Consider the following 17,379-nt stretch of genomic DNA (forward strand, 5'->3'; position numbering starts at 1 on the left):
GTTTACTGTCTTCTGCTGGGTCCTTTCACGCGTTCCTACCGCGATGTGCTTCTAACGCCATCTACGCATCGGTTTCCGGCAAGCACGCGATCGGCTTTTCTTCTAGCTGCTGTCATCCGCCTAGTGTGCTCATATTTTTAAATTTTTTGTTGTATTGCTTTGATTTTCCCTGTATTTTTCTTGTTTTTCTTGCTGCTTGTAATAAGGTCATGTCCTTTCTCTTAATCTACTCGCTTTATATTTTGGTCCAAACCCCTGGGGTTGTGGATGTGAACGATATCCAGGCTTTTGGATTCAGGAGAATGTGTGTAGGCATGGGGTCCTTTTGATCCCATGATCGAGGAATAAGAGCTACATATGCATTAGTTTGTGTCTGCCTAGCGCATATCTGTTATTCTAACTGAAGATTAGTTATAGGTTAGCGGATGTTTAGCGTATTTGATATGTAATCTTTTAGTTACGACTTTGATCTTTTAGCTTCGGCTATAATTTTTTAGAACGTTATGTTCTGTGATTGTAAGAGTTTTAATGCTCTTGATTCCTCTATTAATGAGATAATAATGATTTTCCTTAAAAAAAAAAAAAAAACAAAAACAAAAAGAGCTACAATATGAATTGATCCATAGTTTTTTTAAACTTATAAGATTCATTTGTTAAAATTTTTGTTTTATTTATTTTTTAATGTTCTCTTCTCAAAATAAAACCATTAACAACAATTCAAACACAAAATCCTCCTAAAAACAAAACAAAAAAAATTTATAGAACATTTTTTTTTTAGGGTTTCAAACAAAAAACAACCACATTTTTTATAAAAATAGTTATGAGTGCTAAGTTTCACATTGTGTAGGTGAAACTGGACTTTATAATAAATTTTAAGAAATCTCTAAATTAATTGGTCATTTTAGAGTGATAACGCAGATGTAACTAACGTTTTTCTATATATGAGTTGTTGCAAATCACTCCCATCTCAAACCATCTTTTTTATATATATATATATATTTTAGAGTAAATTTATAATTTTATAAAGATTTAGAGAAAAATGTTAAGGAGACATCATACCACAAGACTAATTCAATAATATATATATATATATATATATATATATATATATATATTTTGTTTTTCTTTTTAATTTAGGAATTTTCTCAAGTTGTTAGGAGGAGATTAGAACAAGAAAAAAAAAATGACGAGATAATAAATAAAAAGAGAAAATAATATTAAAAAGAAGAAAATTGAGAGCCAGATAGCCCACGTACGTGGCGCGGACTCACCGCCAGAGTTTCACAAAAGTAACGCTTTCCCTCTCTTACCTTTTATATGACCAAATACCCATCGCCACCACCACCTCTCAACCTCTGCACACCAACATCGGCGCTCGGAGGCTCTCTCTTTCTCTCTCTATCTATATAGATAGAAGTCAGTAAGCTTCTCGTTCCATCTCTCTCTCTCTCAATTCGATTTTGGATGAATCAACTTTTTTTTTCCCCCAAAAAGTTTTAGGGTTTGGATAGTTGTTTGGGATTTTTTTTTTTTTTTTTAAAAAAATTTTCTTCTTCGATGGATTTGTTGGTTCAGAATCTTGCGCATTCCTAGGACGAAGATAGTGGTAGTACATGTTATGGATTAATCAACTATTATAATTACTTTATTGTTGATTTTTAATTGACCGAAATAATGTTAATAAAAATATATTCTTATAATATTTATATGTTTGATTCCTGTCTGATTAGATCGTCATGTGCCTGCGAACGATTTCAGATTATTTATTTATTTTTAATATTTTAATCTTGTTTGTTTGTTTGTTTGTTGATGATTTTGAGAATAACAAATTGTTTTAGGATGAATAACAAAATCATAGCCATCACTTTGCTGAGGGGAATGAAAAGCTATATTTTGTAATGGGTGTTAGATTTATATTCCTTTTCAATGTTGTTTGCGTATCTTATGGAATCATTTATTTCATGGGGTTGTAATTTTGGGCTTTTTTTGTTATTATTTATTTTAGGCTGCGGTGAAGATTCTGAGACTGCAGGAATTCTGTGATGGCTTCGAAGAGGATCAACAAGGAGTTGAAGGATCTCCAGAGAGACCCTCCTGCTTCATGCAGTGCTGGTTTGTTATTATACGCACTTGTCAAATTGGGTTGATTGTGTCTATCCTCATAATTCTGCTTTCAGGATTAAAGGGTTTCATGAGTGTTATTCTTATTTGTAACACCCCAGAAAGTTAATCTCACATTGGACATATGAATTACATGCATGTAGGTGATGGATTATAAAGGAGTTAATGAGTGAAATCCCACATTAGTTTCTTACTAAGCGAGACTGAACTTCTAAAGTGATTTTAAGCAATTTCAATTGCAACTTGACTAGTTATTTTGGAGTAATAGCACGCATGTAGCTAATGCTTTTCGTGGGTATGATATCAAAACAACCTAGTAACACTATTTGGCGCTAAAGTACTCCATGACATGGATCCTGACAAGGATGTTAAGGATTTGAGTGAGGGAGATTGTAACCCTCCAGAAAGTTGGTCTCACATTGGGAAGATAAATTGTCCGTATGAAGTGATTGGATTATAAAGGAGTTCGTAAGTGCCAAGTCTAAAGTCTCAAATTAGTTCCTTATCTGACAAGACTGTACTTTATAAGTGATTTTAGGGAGCTCCAATGCATATGTGTAGTAATAATTCGTATGTGTCTAGTACTTTTTCTTGGTAGTCACATTATTGTGATGTGAAGGGTGATAAACACGTATTTGAGAGTACATGAGAAGTATGACCATTTAATAATTTAAGTTAAGCCCAGAAAATATTACAATAACCATGAGGAAAAGATTGATAGAAGTTGAATTAAAGTAATGAATAGAAGCAAGTAGTAATAACATTTGTAGGATAATACTATGCATGCTCTTAGAGGAATAATTGGAGTGCACTCATCTCTGTTTGTGTATTAGTGAATGATTTGGTATCCGACAATATGTTTGTGTTGACTAAGAAATGATCAACATAAAGTGGTAATGCCTTCCACTCTTTTTTGTTTTTGTTTGCATTGGTGGTTATCTTAACAATAAGTAAGGCTAATACCCGGTTCTCTTCTGGTTAGATGGTTCGTTTTGGTTAGTGATTATTTTATGTGTTATTAGTGTTACAATTTGAAATTCAGAGGTTTATCATGTTTGCAGGTCCTGTGGCTGATGATATGTTCCACTGGCAAGCAACAATTATGGGCCCATCAGACAGCCCATTTGCTGGGGGTGTGTTTCTTGTATCCATTCACTTCCCACCAGATTACCCATTCAAGCCACCCAAGGTAAAAGCTCCACTCATGTCTCTCGATTTATATAGTTAATTCCTTAAACCATATTTCTTCTTGGTGTGTGCATTTCTTCATATGTGACGTAATTGTTTTCACTACTTGAAATACTTGGATTGTGTATCGTTTGTTTGTGTTTTTATCAATGAAAAGTTCCTCTATTTTCATTATTTACCTGAAGAGAGAAGGCTTGAATGTTGGACCTAAAACTACTGGAAGGATTTTCCTGGGTATAGAGTGTATATACTACTGCCAGGAATTTGAGTAGGTGGAGGGTGAATTTAGCTCGAGTTTGCATGTTTTGGTTTTAAGAACAGGCTTTTGGCTGTCATCTAGCTGCTTGTTTTCTTTGTCTTAGTAACTTAAGAACTGCACATGGCACTTGAGAGTGGAAATGCCTTTTGCCAAAATACCTATCATGTTGTGTGAATTGCCTGGTATCCTCCTGTCTTGCTGTAACTTTGGACACTTGGCAAGAATGAAATATTAGTAAGCTCATCAGGTTCTAGAAGTTGGAAAGTTATTATGATGAAGTGTGGCATAGTGAGAAGCTGAATTTGCAAACACAATTCTTCACAATTAAAAAACTTTATGAATTATAGGGAATAGGGGGAAAACCTCAAAACCCTCTCAAACTTATTTTTATTGATAGAACTGAGAAATAACTAAACAAAAATTGGTTGGCCAAGCCACCCTTATTATGTTTAAATAGGTTTAGGGTCTCAACCTTACAAAGTAAAATTACAAAAATAGCCTTTATGTTGAATTGTCTTAAACTTGCGAGCGAACACTGCACGAGTGTCAAGCGAAGTTTCTTTCTTGCAATTAGTCACAATCTCTCTCAAGCCAATGTTGAGCGAACTTCCTAAATCTTTTGTTGACAGCAGGTAGTGAACATTGGAATTGAAATCTTTTTGTGAAATACAAAATTGTAGCCCTTTGAATAAGCTTTCTAACGCCACCAAGCATGCTTTTATTTGATATCGGAGTCAAAAGATATGTCCATTTTAATCCGAATAGTTTGCTTGGTTTCATGATTATCAATTTGCTGGACTGCATGAAGCTACGTGTAGTCTGGGTTCCATCACATTATCAGTTATGACTCAAATAGAAAAGAGAGAAAAAAAAAAAAAAAAAAAAAAAGTGAGAAAGAAGATGACTTGACCAAAACATTCATCTTACTTTTTTTTTGTTTTTTTTTAGTTATGATTTTGAATGTGATTGGTAGGACGTGAGTTTTTTCAGCCTTCATTAGTTGTCGTTGGTGAATTGATGTACGTTAGCTGTGCTTGTTTATGCTCCCCCTTTTTTTTTTTCCCGGGAATGAGTGAGTGGCCCAAGGGGAAGGGAGGGAGAGATTCAAACGAGTGACCTTTGCATCATGAGGTGTGGTCCTTTAGCCAATTGTATTTATGCATTTACATGACCTCTTATTTACGCCTTGGACAGGTTTCCTTCCGAACAAAAGTTTTCCACCCCAACATTAATAGCAATGGTAGTATCTGTCTTGACATCCTCAAAGAGCAGTGGAGCCCTGCCCTTACTATATCCAAGGTAATGTGCTTCTTTGAGTCATGGCATCCATATTTCTTGTTTAGTGTTGGACATGAGATGCAATTTTGTAGGTTTTTGCAATAGTTGTGCATGGTTGACTTCAATTTCGGGTTAGGCTTGGACTTGGTGACAGCATGCCTGAGTTTTGGTTTAATTTGGTGTTGTATTAAAGCAGCTCTATTATTTAGGTTGTTTTTGTGCTTGGAAAATATTTAGATTTGTGGTTAATTTTGTAACGAGCCATTATTGTAACAATGGTTTCTCGCAGGTCCTTCTCTCTATATGCTCACTGCTGACGGATCCAAATCCAGATGATCCTTTGGTGCCTGAGATAGCTCACATGTATAAGACTGACAGAGCGAAGTACGAGACTACAGCTCGCTCCTGGACCCAGAAGTATGCCATGGGCTAAGGCCCATCTGCTGCATCAATGCTTAAAACCATCCTACTAGTAAATAAATAGATGTAAGCTGATCTGAAGGTTAAAAGAACGCGTGCGTTTCGTCTGTTGTGATGTCTCCTGTCTTGGAGAAATTTAATGTGGGTTTCAGTAATCTGAGACATCTGACTTTAAGACATGGCATAGTTATATGGAACTTGGTGGCAAAATCATGTTTTTGTGTTGCATTTTATCATTTCTGGTTTGCATTTTATTGAGTGTGTTTTTTGGCTTTAAATCCGTACATTTGCTAGCCAGATTCTTTCCGCCCTGTTGGCATTGTTGAATTTAGATGAGGAAAGGCCATGTACTGAGTACGTGGTTGACATATGCATGGAGTGAATTGCTGTTCAATTCTTGGACATAATCAGAGATGAGATATTGATGCTTTAAAATATGTACCATGATTTTTGGTAGTCCATTCTCTACGCACTTAATTTTTGATAATGCACAAAAATAGAGGTGGATCTCAAAGGAACTCTTTGACTACAATCCATCCGAACAGGAAATAGGAAGGGAACCTGCTTACGTTTGTTATATATCCCGTAGAATGTAGATCTCATCCATCGCCCAAATCAAATGCAGAAATCATTTCAGAACGAGTGCCTTGTTTTTGTGTTTTTGCTTCTTCTTTGCCATGAGATGGCACTTTGTGTTGTCAGAGCTTCTTCTTGCTTCAATTGGGCTCTGCTGTCAAATGTTTTGTTTGATATGGCGATTTTATAGAATTTGTGTGGCTGTAAATGCTAAAGGACGCAAGTGGGTCAATAGGCATGTACGTTAGTTTAATTTGTCTTTGTGTTGTGTCCATTGGTCCTTGTATTTGTTTCTTTGCTGTCTTCTTCTGCCATAAATTTTACGATTTACCGTTAAGTAGAAGAGAAGAGGCTACCTAAACCCAAACTGGCATGGAAAACTGTAAAATATCTGAGGACAAAGTCCGACAGCAAGTGACAGCTTGAGCACAAATAATGAATGTGCACACGATCAATTCACCAAGCTGCGGTTATTTATCCTATTTATTGAGGGGTGAAAGGTGGGCATCTCTCTCTCTCTCTCTCTCTATCACATGCATGGCATCTGCTTGTGGGGTTGCCCCCCTTTTTTCCATCTTGTTCTTTTAATGCTTCTCCAGCAACTCCAACAGGTGTGGGATCCATGTTTAAATCTCTGTTATTTATTACTCCATTTAGTATAAGGGTAAAAAAAAACAGAGAGAGAGAGAGAGAGAGAGAGAGAGAGAGAGAGGCGTACGATGGGGGCAGAAGGAACTTAGGAGCATGTCCCTTTCAACCACATTATCGGCTGCATAATTCCAACACTACTCTTTGGCCCTTCTCATTATTTCTTTACTTACTTCCTGTAGTACGCACTCGGCCTGCTTACCAACATTTGTCCCTTTCTTTTTGATGTTTCTTACATGATATATTGCTCTATGGCTTTTGGTTTTAAGGAGGGATTAGTAAAGTTCTATTTCTAAATCCAAAAATTTCCATGCCTTAATCATTCTTGCGTGCTAAAAGTCTTCTCAATTAAAAGGCAATTTTAGAAGCAACTAGCAAGGAAGTTCTAGTTAATCTAGGATATTTGAATTTTATGACTATTTACAAATTGACATTTCGGTCCATATTTTATGAAAATGAATATAATGTGATAAATATTATGTGAACCGTTACATCAATTTGTCAATATGGTAAATATTTTTACAGTTCTAGTCTTTACAATATGTTCATTTATGTTTAGATAAGTTATACTCCATTGGATAACACCTCTTCGTATTCCAATAATCAATAATTATAATTATTATAATTAAGCTGGTTAGGATAATTTTGTAGAAAGAATCCTTTTAACAAACATAAGATTTGAAGATTTATTGTTCAAATTACTAAAAAAAATTGGGAAACATGATAATAACCAATCTACCCTTCCCTCCTAATGAATTGCAGTGGAAGTCAAACCACCCTATCCATACTTCACTTCAACGAAACAAAGACTCTTCTCACCTTTTCCTTCTCTCCCCTTATCCTACTCCTACTCGTCTCTTCCGTCGCCTTAACGTACGCACCACACCGTTAAGAATGAGCTTTTCTTCTTTGAAAGATAAAAAAAAAGTTCAAAAGTATGATCCATGTGCATTCTGAGCTAATGAGCTATCATCTATCATCTATCTTGTCATAACAAAAGATGATGTACCAACGTGTACGTGCTTCGAGGTACATCTTCACAGATCATGTGCAAACCAAATTAATTATTCTTTCATTAATTTAGGTGCTTCTAATTTTATTAATTTTCCACGTAACCTTTAAAAAGAAAATCATTTGCATCCATCCATAAATAACGATTAAGGGGGAGTGGAATTAATGGAGCTTTTTTTTTTTTTTTTGAGAGAGAAAAGATTATTAATTAAATATTAAGATGATAGTTGACCTGATTTGATGTGGGAAGTTCCGAAAACCAAAGCAAATGTCGGAAATATCGAAGACTACAAAAAGAAAAAACAATTAATTAAATAAAGATGAAATTCCCAATGGTCCCTGCTTTTTTCTCTCTGACCAAATTCCCCACTCCCACTGTTTCTTTCTTTCTTTAATCACTCTTTAATAAGTGGCAGGAACCAGGGGAGAAGAGATATCATTTATTACCGTACGTACATTCTCTCCCCTCTCGACGGTAAAACCCGAAATAAGGGTGACAGTGAGAGTCAGAGAATCACGGGGTTTCCTTGCTTTTCCTTGGTTCAAAAAAGAGTTACTGCAGGGGTTCGAAACACTCAAAAGAAGAAAAAGAAACCTCCAACCCATATCCATCCTCTTCTTCTACTATATATATATATATAATCTACAATACACATGTTGTCTTCTTTTTTGAGGTGGCTATCGACAGTGCCGACACAACACTAATTCTATATACATATATACAAATAATAATATGCTACACCAAAACCACAACCACAACGACAACCACAAGCATGCACTTAAAAAAACAAAAAGAGACACCCCACCCCCACTCTAAAAGTCTAAATAGGAACAGAGACGAAGACGGAGACGAAATGAAAGTGACTAGAAACTGCATGCAAATTTAAATAGCTATTCTGCCGATGATGTGTCACTCTCGATCTCTTGTCCTTTTGAAACAGACTTTTCTAGCGATGGAGCCTCACCTCAGCCTCCGCTACTATTCTCTTCTTTCTTCTTTCTTCTCTCTGCCTCTCCCTTTCCATGTTTAGTCGCTTTGCTTTTCAGTTTTCTTGGACCTCGTGTGCCCTTCTACACTCTACATTCCCCCTACTGATCACTACTCTACCGCTCTCAATCTCTTCTCACTTGCAATCAACGGTTTAGAAAAAATGTTATTTATGAAAATTTGAGTAAATTAATTAATTAAGTGTAGCTATTGCTTTCATTAATATTATGTTTTAATTTCTGGAGCATATATTAAAGCAGCTTAATTACTTTATCGCTTTTTTTTTTTGTACATGGCCATCTTAATTTTGACCCCTCGGCTGCAACTTAGCCAAAGTTTGGCCTATATATTATAATTACCCACTTTATACGCTATATACGGTACGGTGTCCACATAATACGTCGTCATTGACTAAAACGTGAAGTCGATCCACCGCTAATGGTTTACTTTTATGCACTGTATTGGATGACTACTTCCACATTCCACAGTGAGAGATTCATATTTGACAATTTCCTAGTTTGACAATCATTTTGGAGATAAGGCAAGCATCTTTCTTTTTTAGGTTTTTCTTAATTTGGCGGTTGACATGGGAATGAGAAGCTAGTCGTTTTTAATGTAAATATATATATTATGGTTTTTCTCTAGAAGCATTTCATGGCAAACAGCAACGATATTGGCAATTGCCAGTTATCATCCACGTGTATTTTAAGCTTGAAACGCGTCAAGCTGTAATTCCTTTTCCGTGTCAACCACTTCTTATTAAGTAAAATTATGATTAGATAGACTTAATGAACAACATCTCACTCAAATGTCACCTTCCTTACGTTTTCTTTGCGTGTTATGATGGGACCCCCACATTTATCAATTTCTTTAATTGCTTTTATTCTTAAGTTTTTCCCAAACCGACACAAAAAAAAAAAAAAAAAAAAAAAGTTCTCTAAGTACTCTTAAACATTTGGTAAATTAGATAAAACATACACTCAATTGGAAGGATGAATTATAAAAGTACTTAAAATTAATGAATACAAATTATCCTTGCAAATCAAATATAAAAGAAAATAAATGTTAAAAAGAATGATATATATATATATACACTTGGGTGTTAGGTTTGTCATGCATTGCGTACCTTAATGTTACGTGATGGACAGAGTGGTTGGTCTATGCCTACTAACAAACTACCAAACTACCAACTAACTCCCTAGATATGTCCATGTTTTTTTCAACACAAAATGTTACTTCCGCTCATGCTACCTAGCTCCAACTCCAACCACAAAAGTGAGAGTGGTCAGACAACCTATTCTGGCGGCAGCGTGGGAATAAGGAGGAGAATTATGAAAGGGGATATGAATGTTCAACAACTTATTGTACATGTCATTAAAAATTTGAGTAATAAATCTAAGAAAACCTTTATTCAATTCACTCATGAACTACTCAACATTTATTCGAGACTTAATTAATTAGTGGTGACACAATTATTGATTTTGGTTGTAAAATATTTAGTCAAATCTAAATTTAGAGAGGACTCAGGGGAGAGATATGATAGACAATCTTGAGCCAACGACCAGCCTAGTGGGTTAAGCTATATATGCTGTCAAAAATGGGTAGTAACTAATAGCCTAAATCCTAATAGGGCTAGCCTACTCCTTTTTGCTCCGCCGGTGCCCCATCTCAACCATCATCCCGTATTTCCTTCGGGCCTGCACCGAACTAGTAATCATTCCTCCTTTTAACCACCACTTTCTTCTTCACTTTTTTAGTTTCAAGAGCAATTTATAAGTTCCAATGACGTTTGAAATATAGATTTTAAAGAAGAGTGTGTTTTATAGCTTTGTTGAATTTCAATTAGAATTGAAACATTCAAATAAATATCTTTATTTGAATGTTTAGCTTTGTTTCGATTCAAATTGAAATTTAAAAGAGTAATGTTAGATACCACACTAATTATTTCTTATAAATATTTTCACAAAGTTGATGTGATATATTCTAACGGTTTTTAATAAGTAATTGTTAAAAAAGTTGTTGGATATTGTTAGGTCAATCTTATGAAATATTTGTAAAAATTTTGTTAGTTAATATGGTATCAGAATAAATATTTTAAATTTGAACATTATTGCGTGGCACAAAATATATATATATGGTTATAAAAAATCATATTTTCAAATTCCACCTTTTTTTAAAAAAAAAAAAAAAAATTAATTGCAATGACAAATACAAAGTGACCTCAAAAAAAAAAAAATTGGTAGCTTGGTGGTTAAGAATAAAGAGCAGTAGGACTAGGAGGAACATAAAATGCGGGAATTTGGTACTTTGCGAAATAGAGGGTAAAGTCACAATTGGTCCAATTTATGAGTAGAAAGTTTAGGAGTAAAATTTAAAGCAGAAAATGACACGTAACCCAAATTCTTAATAAGCGACGCAAAGTGGCGTGGGGGGCGCTGGAACCTTCTTTCTTCTCCACAACATCGTTTGGGAGAGAGAGAGAAAGTGAAACCCAAACAACCTATCATATAAATCAATTAATTACAAGAGAAAAAGAGAGAGAGAGAGAGAGAGAATATTTAGCGAAAATCAGATCTCTCTTTGTTTCCTTCGAGCTCACAGAACTCTACCGTCTTTTTTTTTTTTTTCTTTTTTCTCGAGAAAATTCCTTTATTTTCCCGGAGAGCTTATGCGACTCTGAAGTGCTGGTGAATTTCGAATATTTTCCCCTGAGATTCTCCGGCTCTTGAAAAACGGTCTTATAGCTCCTCTAGAGTCTAGGAGCTTGCGATCTCCATTTATCCGATTGTAGTTTTCTTTGACGGTGCGTTTTCACAGTTTTTATTTATTTATTTATTTTTAATCTGTGGTCCAAGTAAAGGATGCGTGCGGTGCTCTGTCTCTACGCCGAGTTTAATGTGAGATCTAAGGCGTTGTTTTTAATCTGCATTGATGAGATTTAATGCGTTTTGAAGTTTGTGGAGAACGTTACTATAAATGTGATCGGTGATTGTTGCCATTAATGCTTAATTTTTTTTTTTTCAATTCTTTTAACGGCGTCACTGTGTTGCATTAGTTTCAGAGCTATTGTCAGCGAGTCTTTTTTATTTCATTTTTTGCTGAATTTTGAGACTTTGAGTTGCTTTATGAGGTTTCAGCTAAAATTTAGCTGCTCTCCTTCTGAATCTTTTGGAAATTTGGTGTATTTTGGTTTTTTATTATTTCGTCGGTGAATAAGGAAGTGAAAAACCATGAAAGGCGGTGAATTGAATATCTGATTGGAATTTTATTTTATTTCTTTTTGGGATTTTGTCGAGGTAGATCTATTGGATTTTCAGGATTTATAGGAGTAGTGTTGAAAGTTAAAGAATTTATTTGGTTTGCTCGAAAGTGATGAGAAGAAGTGAAAATTCTGGCTTTTCTTGTGAAAAGGTTTAATTTTTCGGAGAATTTGGAGTAAAATAATTGTAGGTTTACAGGAAAATGCAATTTTTTTTTTATGTATTCGGAGACACAGGGAAAGTACCACATCACAAGAAAGTTGCTTCCTTCCTTCCATCTTCTAGTCGTTTTCTTATCGACAACCAAAAGCATTTGTTGATTTGCCATTTAGGTACTTTGGATGTGTAGAGATATTTCGATATGGGGATTTGCGTTAATAGAAGAAAGTTCGTCACCAACAATTATTTCTCCTACTGAATTAGGAACTTAGTCTTTTATATATATAATTTTGATGCTATGCTTTGTCATTTACGTGCAACATATTTGGTATCTTGCATTTGGAATTTGGGATGCTTAGTTGCTGCCTTCTGTTCTTGACAGTGTAGAGCTGCATCAATGCCCGTGAGCTAGAGCTGCATCAATGCCCGTGAGCTTGCTGTGGGTTTCTCTGAATCCTCTGAAGACTAAGCTTGAAACTCTTCCCTTTGCTGTGGTCTGAAATGTCAGGTATGCTTGCTAGTCAGTTTCTAGGACACACATGCCATGTGCTTTTGCTTGCTAATTTTGATGGCTTTTTATGATGGTTGATTAGTTGGAAAAATGAAGAGTAAAGATGATTAAAGCTTTAGAATAATGTGTAGTGGTGGATAAGTGGATATACAAGTGCTGTTTTGACTACTAATCTTTAATTTTCCTATTGAAGGCCAAGAAGGACTGGGGTTTCACGATGAAAATAGGGAGAGAAAATCAGATTTTGAGAATTCTGAAGATGAGAGACGGCGATCAAAAATTGGGAACCTCAAGAAGAAGGCAATAAGTGCTTCAAATAAATTCACCCATTCTCTTAAGAAAAGAGGGAAAAGGAAAATCGATTACAGGGTTCCGCAAGTTGCAATCGAGGATGTGCGGGATGCAAAGGAGGAGAGTGCTGTCTGTGAATTGCGTCAAAAACTCGTTGACAGGGATTTGTTGCCTCCCAGGCATGACGACTATCATACTTTGTTGAGGTTAGTTGTATCTTTCAATGTATAATGTGCTACATGAGTATACTGGCTGCTTTGGTTGGCTGGTTTCACCTTTTACATGAATAAACTGAGTTGTAATCCTTTTTTTTTTTTTTTAATCTTTGGCAGGTTTTTGAAAGCTAGGGACTTTAACATCGAAAAAACAATCCCGATGTGGGAAGAAATGCTCAATTGGAGAAAAGAATATGGAACTGACACCATTATGGAGGTAGTGATATTAAATTATGACACCAGCCATATAAGTCTCAGTTGATTCGTTCTACAGAATGCTTTAGGGAGGAACTTTTTCTGTCTTTTTCTCAATCTAAGCATAATATAAGGGTGTTAGAAACTTGTAACTAAATTTTTCGGTAATGTCATAACTTGGTGGCAAAAGAAAAAGGATAAGAACTTGGGAAAATGATATAGTTGCATCTGAGTTTTACTAGGCCATACTATGTCGCAACTGCATTATGCTCACTATGTACATCCTGTCTGATGCTAACCCTGTATTCTGCTAATTAATGAAGGATTTTGAATTTCAAGAGCTGGAAGAAGTCTTACAGTATTATCCCCAAGGGTACCATGGAGTTGACAAGGAAGGCAGGCCAGTTTACATCGAGAGGCTTGGGAAAGCTCATCCAAGTAGGCTCATGCGCATCACCACGATAGATCGCTACTTAAAGTACCATGTACAAGAGTTTGAAAGGGCTTTACAGGAGAAATTTCCTGCTTGTTCAATTGCAGCAAAAAGGCGGATCTGTTCGACAACAACGATACTGGATGTCCAGGGCTTGGTATGTTGACTTCTACGTGGGAATGCCTTTGTCAAATTGAATTTGGTCTGTCATGGAGAAAATTTATCAAATTTTTGCTAACTGAGGGAGATCGGTGCTGTTTCCTGTTGTGCATGTACTTTAAAGAGTTCAGTCAGGTTTAACATCCATATTTTGTGCTTTGTACACCTGTCACCTGTATCATAATTTGGGTGCACTAGGTCACACTTTCAATAAACAGGGACGAGAATAAAAGACTCGTTATATGCTTGTTGATAGGAACTTCAAAATATTTTCTTCTACTAATAGCCGATTGTTTGTATAACTTACATAGTGCTTCTCTGCATAATTTTAACTGGCAATTGACAATTATGTTAAATACAGGGCATTAAGAATTTCACCCGGACTGCTGCAAATCTCTTGGCTGCCATGACAAAAATTGACAACAGTTACTACCCCGAGGTACTGGAGTCTCCCTAATGATATCTTATTTTCCAATAATGTATTGGTGTGTAATTATTACCATAAATCTACAGACTTTACATCGAATGTACATTGTCAATGCTGGTCCGGGCTTCAAAAAGATGCTTTGGCCTGCTGCACAGAAATTTCTTGATGCAAAGACTATTGCAAAGATACAGGTAATGGGGATATAGTTAGGACTACCTTATTGTATTTCTCATGCAGCCTCAACTGACTTTATATTGATCTTCTTAAATTGAAGGTTCTGGAACCCAAATCGTTGTCTAAACTACTGGAAGTCATAGATTCAAAGTAATCTTTCATCTGTTCATTCTGTCTCATTTAAAAGTTAGTATCTGTTAAATAATTGCTTAGACACTTTTCCTTTCAGTCAGTTGCCAGACTTCTTGGGTGGTTCATGTACTTGTTCCACAGAAGGAGGGTGCCTTAGATCTAACAAAGGCCCATGGAATAATCCTGACATAATGAAGGCAAGCTTTTTCTTGCAATATATATATATATATATATATATATATATATATATATATATATATTTTTTTTTTCATTATGTGATATATTATCGTTTGCGGCCTGATTTATGTTGAGTCCATAGTCCATGCCTATGAAATCTTTTTTAGGAATGAAATTTCTATTGACTTTGGCTCCCCATGTTTAGATCGTACATCATGTGGAAGCAAAATTTGTGAGGCAAATTACCAGAGTTTCTATGGACCAGGAGAAATTTGACGCTTATACTAAGATACGTCCACTGAAGGCAAGTCTTAGTTTCATTGGCAGAAGTATGATGTTGCATTATTAGTATATCTTGCTCCTATATAGCTCATTCTCTTTTTCTTCTTCTTCTAAATCCAGGGAAGATTTAGTGATACATCAACAGCAGAGTCAGGGTCAGATATTGATGATCCTTGTTCTACATCAGGACGGCAGAGCTCCACAGTTCCTCGTTTGGACCCAGTTCATGAAGAAGTGAGTTTTAAAACCAGTGGCTCACGTTGATTGTGTTGATTATTATTTATCTAATGTGTGTGTGTTCTACTATTGATATGCAGGTCAAGGCATCAGATCCAATTGCCTACTACAGTTGTGATGATAATTTTTCTCTGGTTGAGAAGGCTGTGAGAAGTGATCAAGTTGAGGGACATTCTGAGGATCGACCCCTTAGAATTGATGAAATGGATAATGCTCCTCGTGAGGGAACATCAAGTTTGGAAGGTACTTGTTAATGTAATTTATGTTGGTCCTTGTTAATATAATCTATTATGACAATCATTTCTTTTCTTCTCTAGGATATGTTAACAACATATTGTTTGTGGCTAGGAATCCGTGCCTCTTTGAGGACTGCAAGCGTTTAAAATCTTTTTTTTTGAGTTCGCTCTTCGATTGGGCTATAATCTATGTTCCTAATTTCTCCTCTTCCAATAGTTAGCTTTTCAAGTTTGAGACACCTTTAGGGTGGTTGTTAATCTTGTATACTTTTAATGTATGAGGGTTTTGCTATATATATATTTTAAAATAAAAATAAATTAAATAAATTATTATTCATTCTGTTTTTTGGTGGCTTTTTCACCAAAATATAAAAGATTGTTTGTGGTTCATTCGGTAATTTAGGAATATTTTTGAAAAGATTATTGATAGACGTGACAATTGCTAATATAGGTTATTACCATATATTTGCTTAGCGTTTGATTATTATCCCTCTTGTTCTTAAACTGCCGTCTCTTGTCAGGCACTCCAGTAAAGCGTTGGTTCAACAATGTTAAGGAAATCGTTGAGAAAAGTGATTTTCAATATGTTGCAAGAGCACTGATATCCTTCTTCGTCAGACTGGTTGCATTTTTCCGTACTCTACGATATGAATTCCGGAGAAGGCAGAATAATGTTTATCCATCTAATTCACTGGAAAACAACATTAATGACCATTCAGCAGCTGTTGAAGCTGTGAGTGAAGAAGATCGAATTGGTCCATGCATACAGCGTCTTGATAGACTGGAAAAGGTATTTGAGGAACTTAACAGCAAACCTGTTGGAATTCCTTTGGAAAAGGAACGGATGATTATGGAATCTTTGCACAGGATCAAGTCTGTTGAGGCCGACCTTGAACAAACAAAGAAAGTATGTTTTGTTCTACGGAGGTTTAGTCATGTGGAATTGAGATTTTGATGAACTGATGGTGATGTATTCCAATTCATCTTATTGTTTCAGGTACTACATTCAACAGCTGCGAGGCAACTAGAGATTGGTGAGTTGCTAGAGAAATTACACGAGTCTAAATGCCATGTAAGTATCAGGGTTAAATTTTGTTACTAAATTGGCTTCCATCATATTCCCATGAGCTGAGTTTATAACTTGTGAGTATCCTTGATGCAGCGAAGAAGACTGTTCTGTTAAATACCTGGAAGATTGACCGTAATAGAACAGAACAAAGTTACGTGTGCATGCCGCCATTTCGGGGGCATTGTTGGTAGCGGGACATACTTGGTAGAGGCGCCGGGAAGAAATCTTTTGTCTTTTTTAATCTCGTTGTCTCTCCTATGGTGAGTAGCGAGCACTTGACATAATTTACAGACGAGCTGTATGGGTTATTCACCATCGGCTTTGGAACAATGTAGAGAAGAAAAAGTTGATGAAATATTTATCTTACAGCATTTTTTTTTTCTTCCAATTATTTCCTCTAAACTGAATACACTGATGCCTTTACGAGGAGGCAAAGCAGTGTCACGGGGATAACCTAAATAGCACCTTTAAACGTGCCTCCAATGCCACCAAATAAATATAAATATCAAGTGGGATTGGACTTTTGTACTTGTTCAATTATGTATTTAAACGTGCCTCCAATGCCATGTATGTGTTTGTTAAAATGCTATAGAGAAACAAAAAGAAGAAGCATTAACAAGTAACGGGGCTTAGATTTTCATATGGTAATCCGGTACAATGAGAGCTATTGATTGCATATGCAATGGGTATAGTTCGTGTAAAAGAGTTCGGGTGCTTGAACTTTTATATGAGCATGGTGGGGTCAGGTGCCCTTTTATTATATTTCATTTAAATTCTGATTTTTTTTTTTTTTTTTTTTTAACCGTCCTAATAGAATGCTAACAACTAATGTAACAAGATTGTTGACGTGCTGGTTAGTTTTGTTTATATAATAGATAAAGGAGAGTAAAATTGAGCTTGATAAAGAGTTTTGGTCTGATTTTAGTTCACAAT

General features: G+C 35.6%; 2 protein-coding genes across 5 annotated transcripts; both read left to right on the forward strand.

Annotated features, from left to right (window-relative positions):
• The first annotated feature begins 1,277 nt into the window (after window positions 1-1,277).
• LOC132173907 (ubiquitin-conjugating enzyme E2-17 kDa) lies at window positions 1,278-5,494 on the forward strand. 2 transcript variants are annotated; one of them, XM_059585577.1, is made up of 5 exons: window positions 1,278-1,420; window positions 2,006-2,112; window positions 3,183-3,310; window positions 4,763-4,867; window positions 5,136-5,494. In XM_059585577.1, the coding sequence occupies exons 2-5, from the start codon at window positions 2,043-2,045 to the stop codon at window positions 5,277-5,279; spliced, it is 447 nt and encodes a 148-aa protein (XP_059441560.1). In that variant the 5' UTR covers window positions 1,278-1,420; window positions 2,006-2,042; the 3' UTR covers window positions 5,280-5,494. The 2 variants fall into 2 exon arrangements, with proteins under 2 accessions (XP_059441560.1, XP_059441561.1); XM_059585578.1 differs by having other exon boundaries at window positions 1,278-1,416.
• A 5,464-nt stretch (window positions 5,495-10,958) lies between these two features.
• Window positions 10,959-16,996, forward strand: LOC132174723 (phosphatidylinositol/phosphatidylcholine transfer protein SFH13-like). 3 transcript variants are annotated; one of them, XM_059586371.1, is made up of 15 exons: window positions 10,959-11,292; window positions 12,291-12,416; window positions 12,613-12,916; window positions 13,043-13,142; window positions 13,444-13,710; window positions 14,074-14,151; window positions 14,226-14,330; window positions 14,414-14,463; window positions 14,543-14,642; window positions 14,828-14,926; window positions 15,025-15,138; window positions 15,222-15,384; window positions 15,899-16,284; window positions 16,375-16,449; window positions 16,540-16,996. In XM_059586371.1, the coding sequence occupies exons 2-15, from the start codon at window positions 12,410-12,412 to the stop codon at window positions 16,558-16,560; spliced, it is 1,869 nt and encodes a 622-aa protein (XP_059442354.1). In that variant the 5' UTR covers window positions 10,959-11,292; window positions 12,291-12,409; the 3' UTR covers window positions 16,561-16,996. The 3 variants fall into 3 exon arrangements, with proteins under 3 accessions (XP_059442354.1, XP_059442357.1, XP_059442355.1); XM_059586374.1 differs by having other exon boundaries at window positions 12,296-12,416; XM_059586372.1 differs by lacking the exon at window positions 10,959-11,292 and adding an exon at window positions 11,568-12,081.
• Window positions 16,997-17,379: the final 383 nt, after the last annotated feature.

This window comes from Corylus avellana, chromosome ca3 (assembly GCF_901000735.1).
Source record: "Corylus avellana chromosome ca3, CavTom2PMs-1.0".
Taxonomy (NCBI): domain Eukaryota; kingdom Viridiplantae; phylum Streptophyta; class Magnoliopsida; order Fagales; family Betulaceae; genus Corylus; species Corylus avellana.

What these genes read in the sequence shown, in the direction of transcription:
- LOC132173907 (XM_059585577.1), top strand. Translation starts at nt 2,043, where the DNA reads ATGGCTTCGAAGAGGATCAACAAGGAGTTGAAGGATCTCCAGAGAGAC. An exon ending in TCCTGCTTCATGCAGTGCTG is followed by an intron (nt 2,113 to 3,182) that starts GTTTGTTATTAT and finishes TCATGTTTGCAG; the next exon opens with GTCCTGTGGCTGATGATATG. An exon ending in CTGCCCTTACTATATCCAAG is followed by an intron (nt 4,868 to 5,135) that starts GTAATGTGCTTC and finishes GGTTTCTCGCAG; the next exon opens with GTCCTTCTCTCTATATGCTC.
- LOC132174723 (XM_059586371.1), top strand. An exon ending in GGGAACATCAAGTTTGGAAG is followed by an intron (nt 15,385 to 15,898) that starts GTACTTGTTAAT and finishes GTCTCTTGTCAG; the next exon opens with GCACTCCAGTAAAGCGTTGG. An exon ending in ACCTTGAACAAACAAAGAAA is followed by an intron (nt 16,285 to 16,374) that starts GTATGTTTTGTT and finishes TTATTGTTTCAG; the next exon opens with GTACTACATTCAACAGCTGC.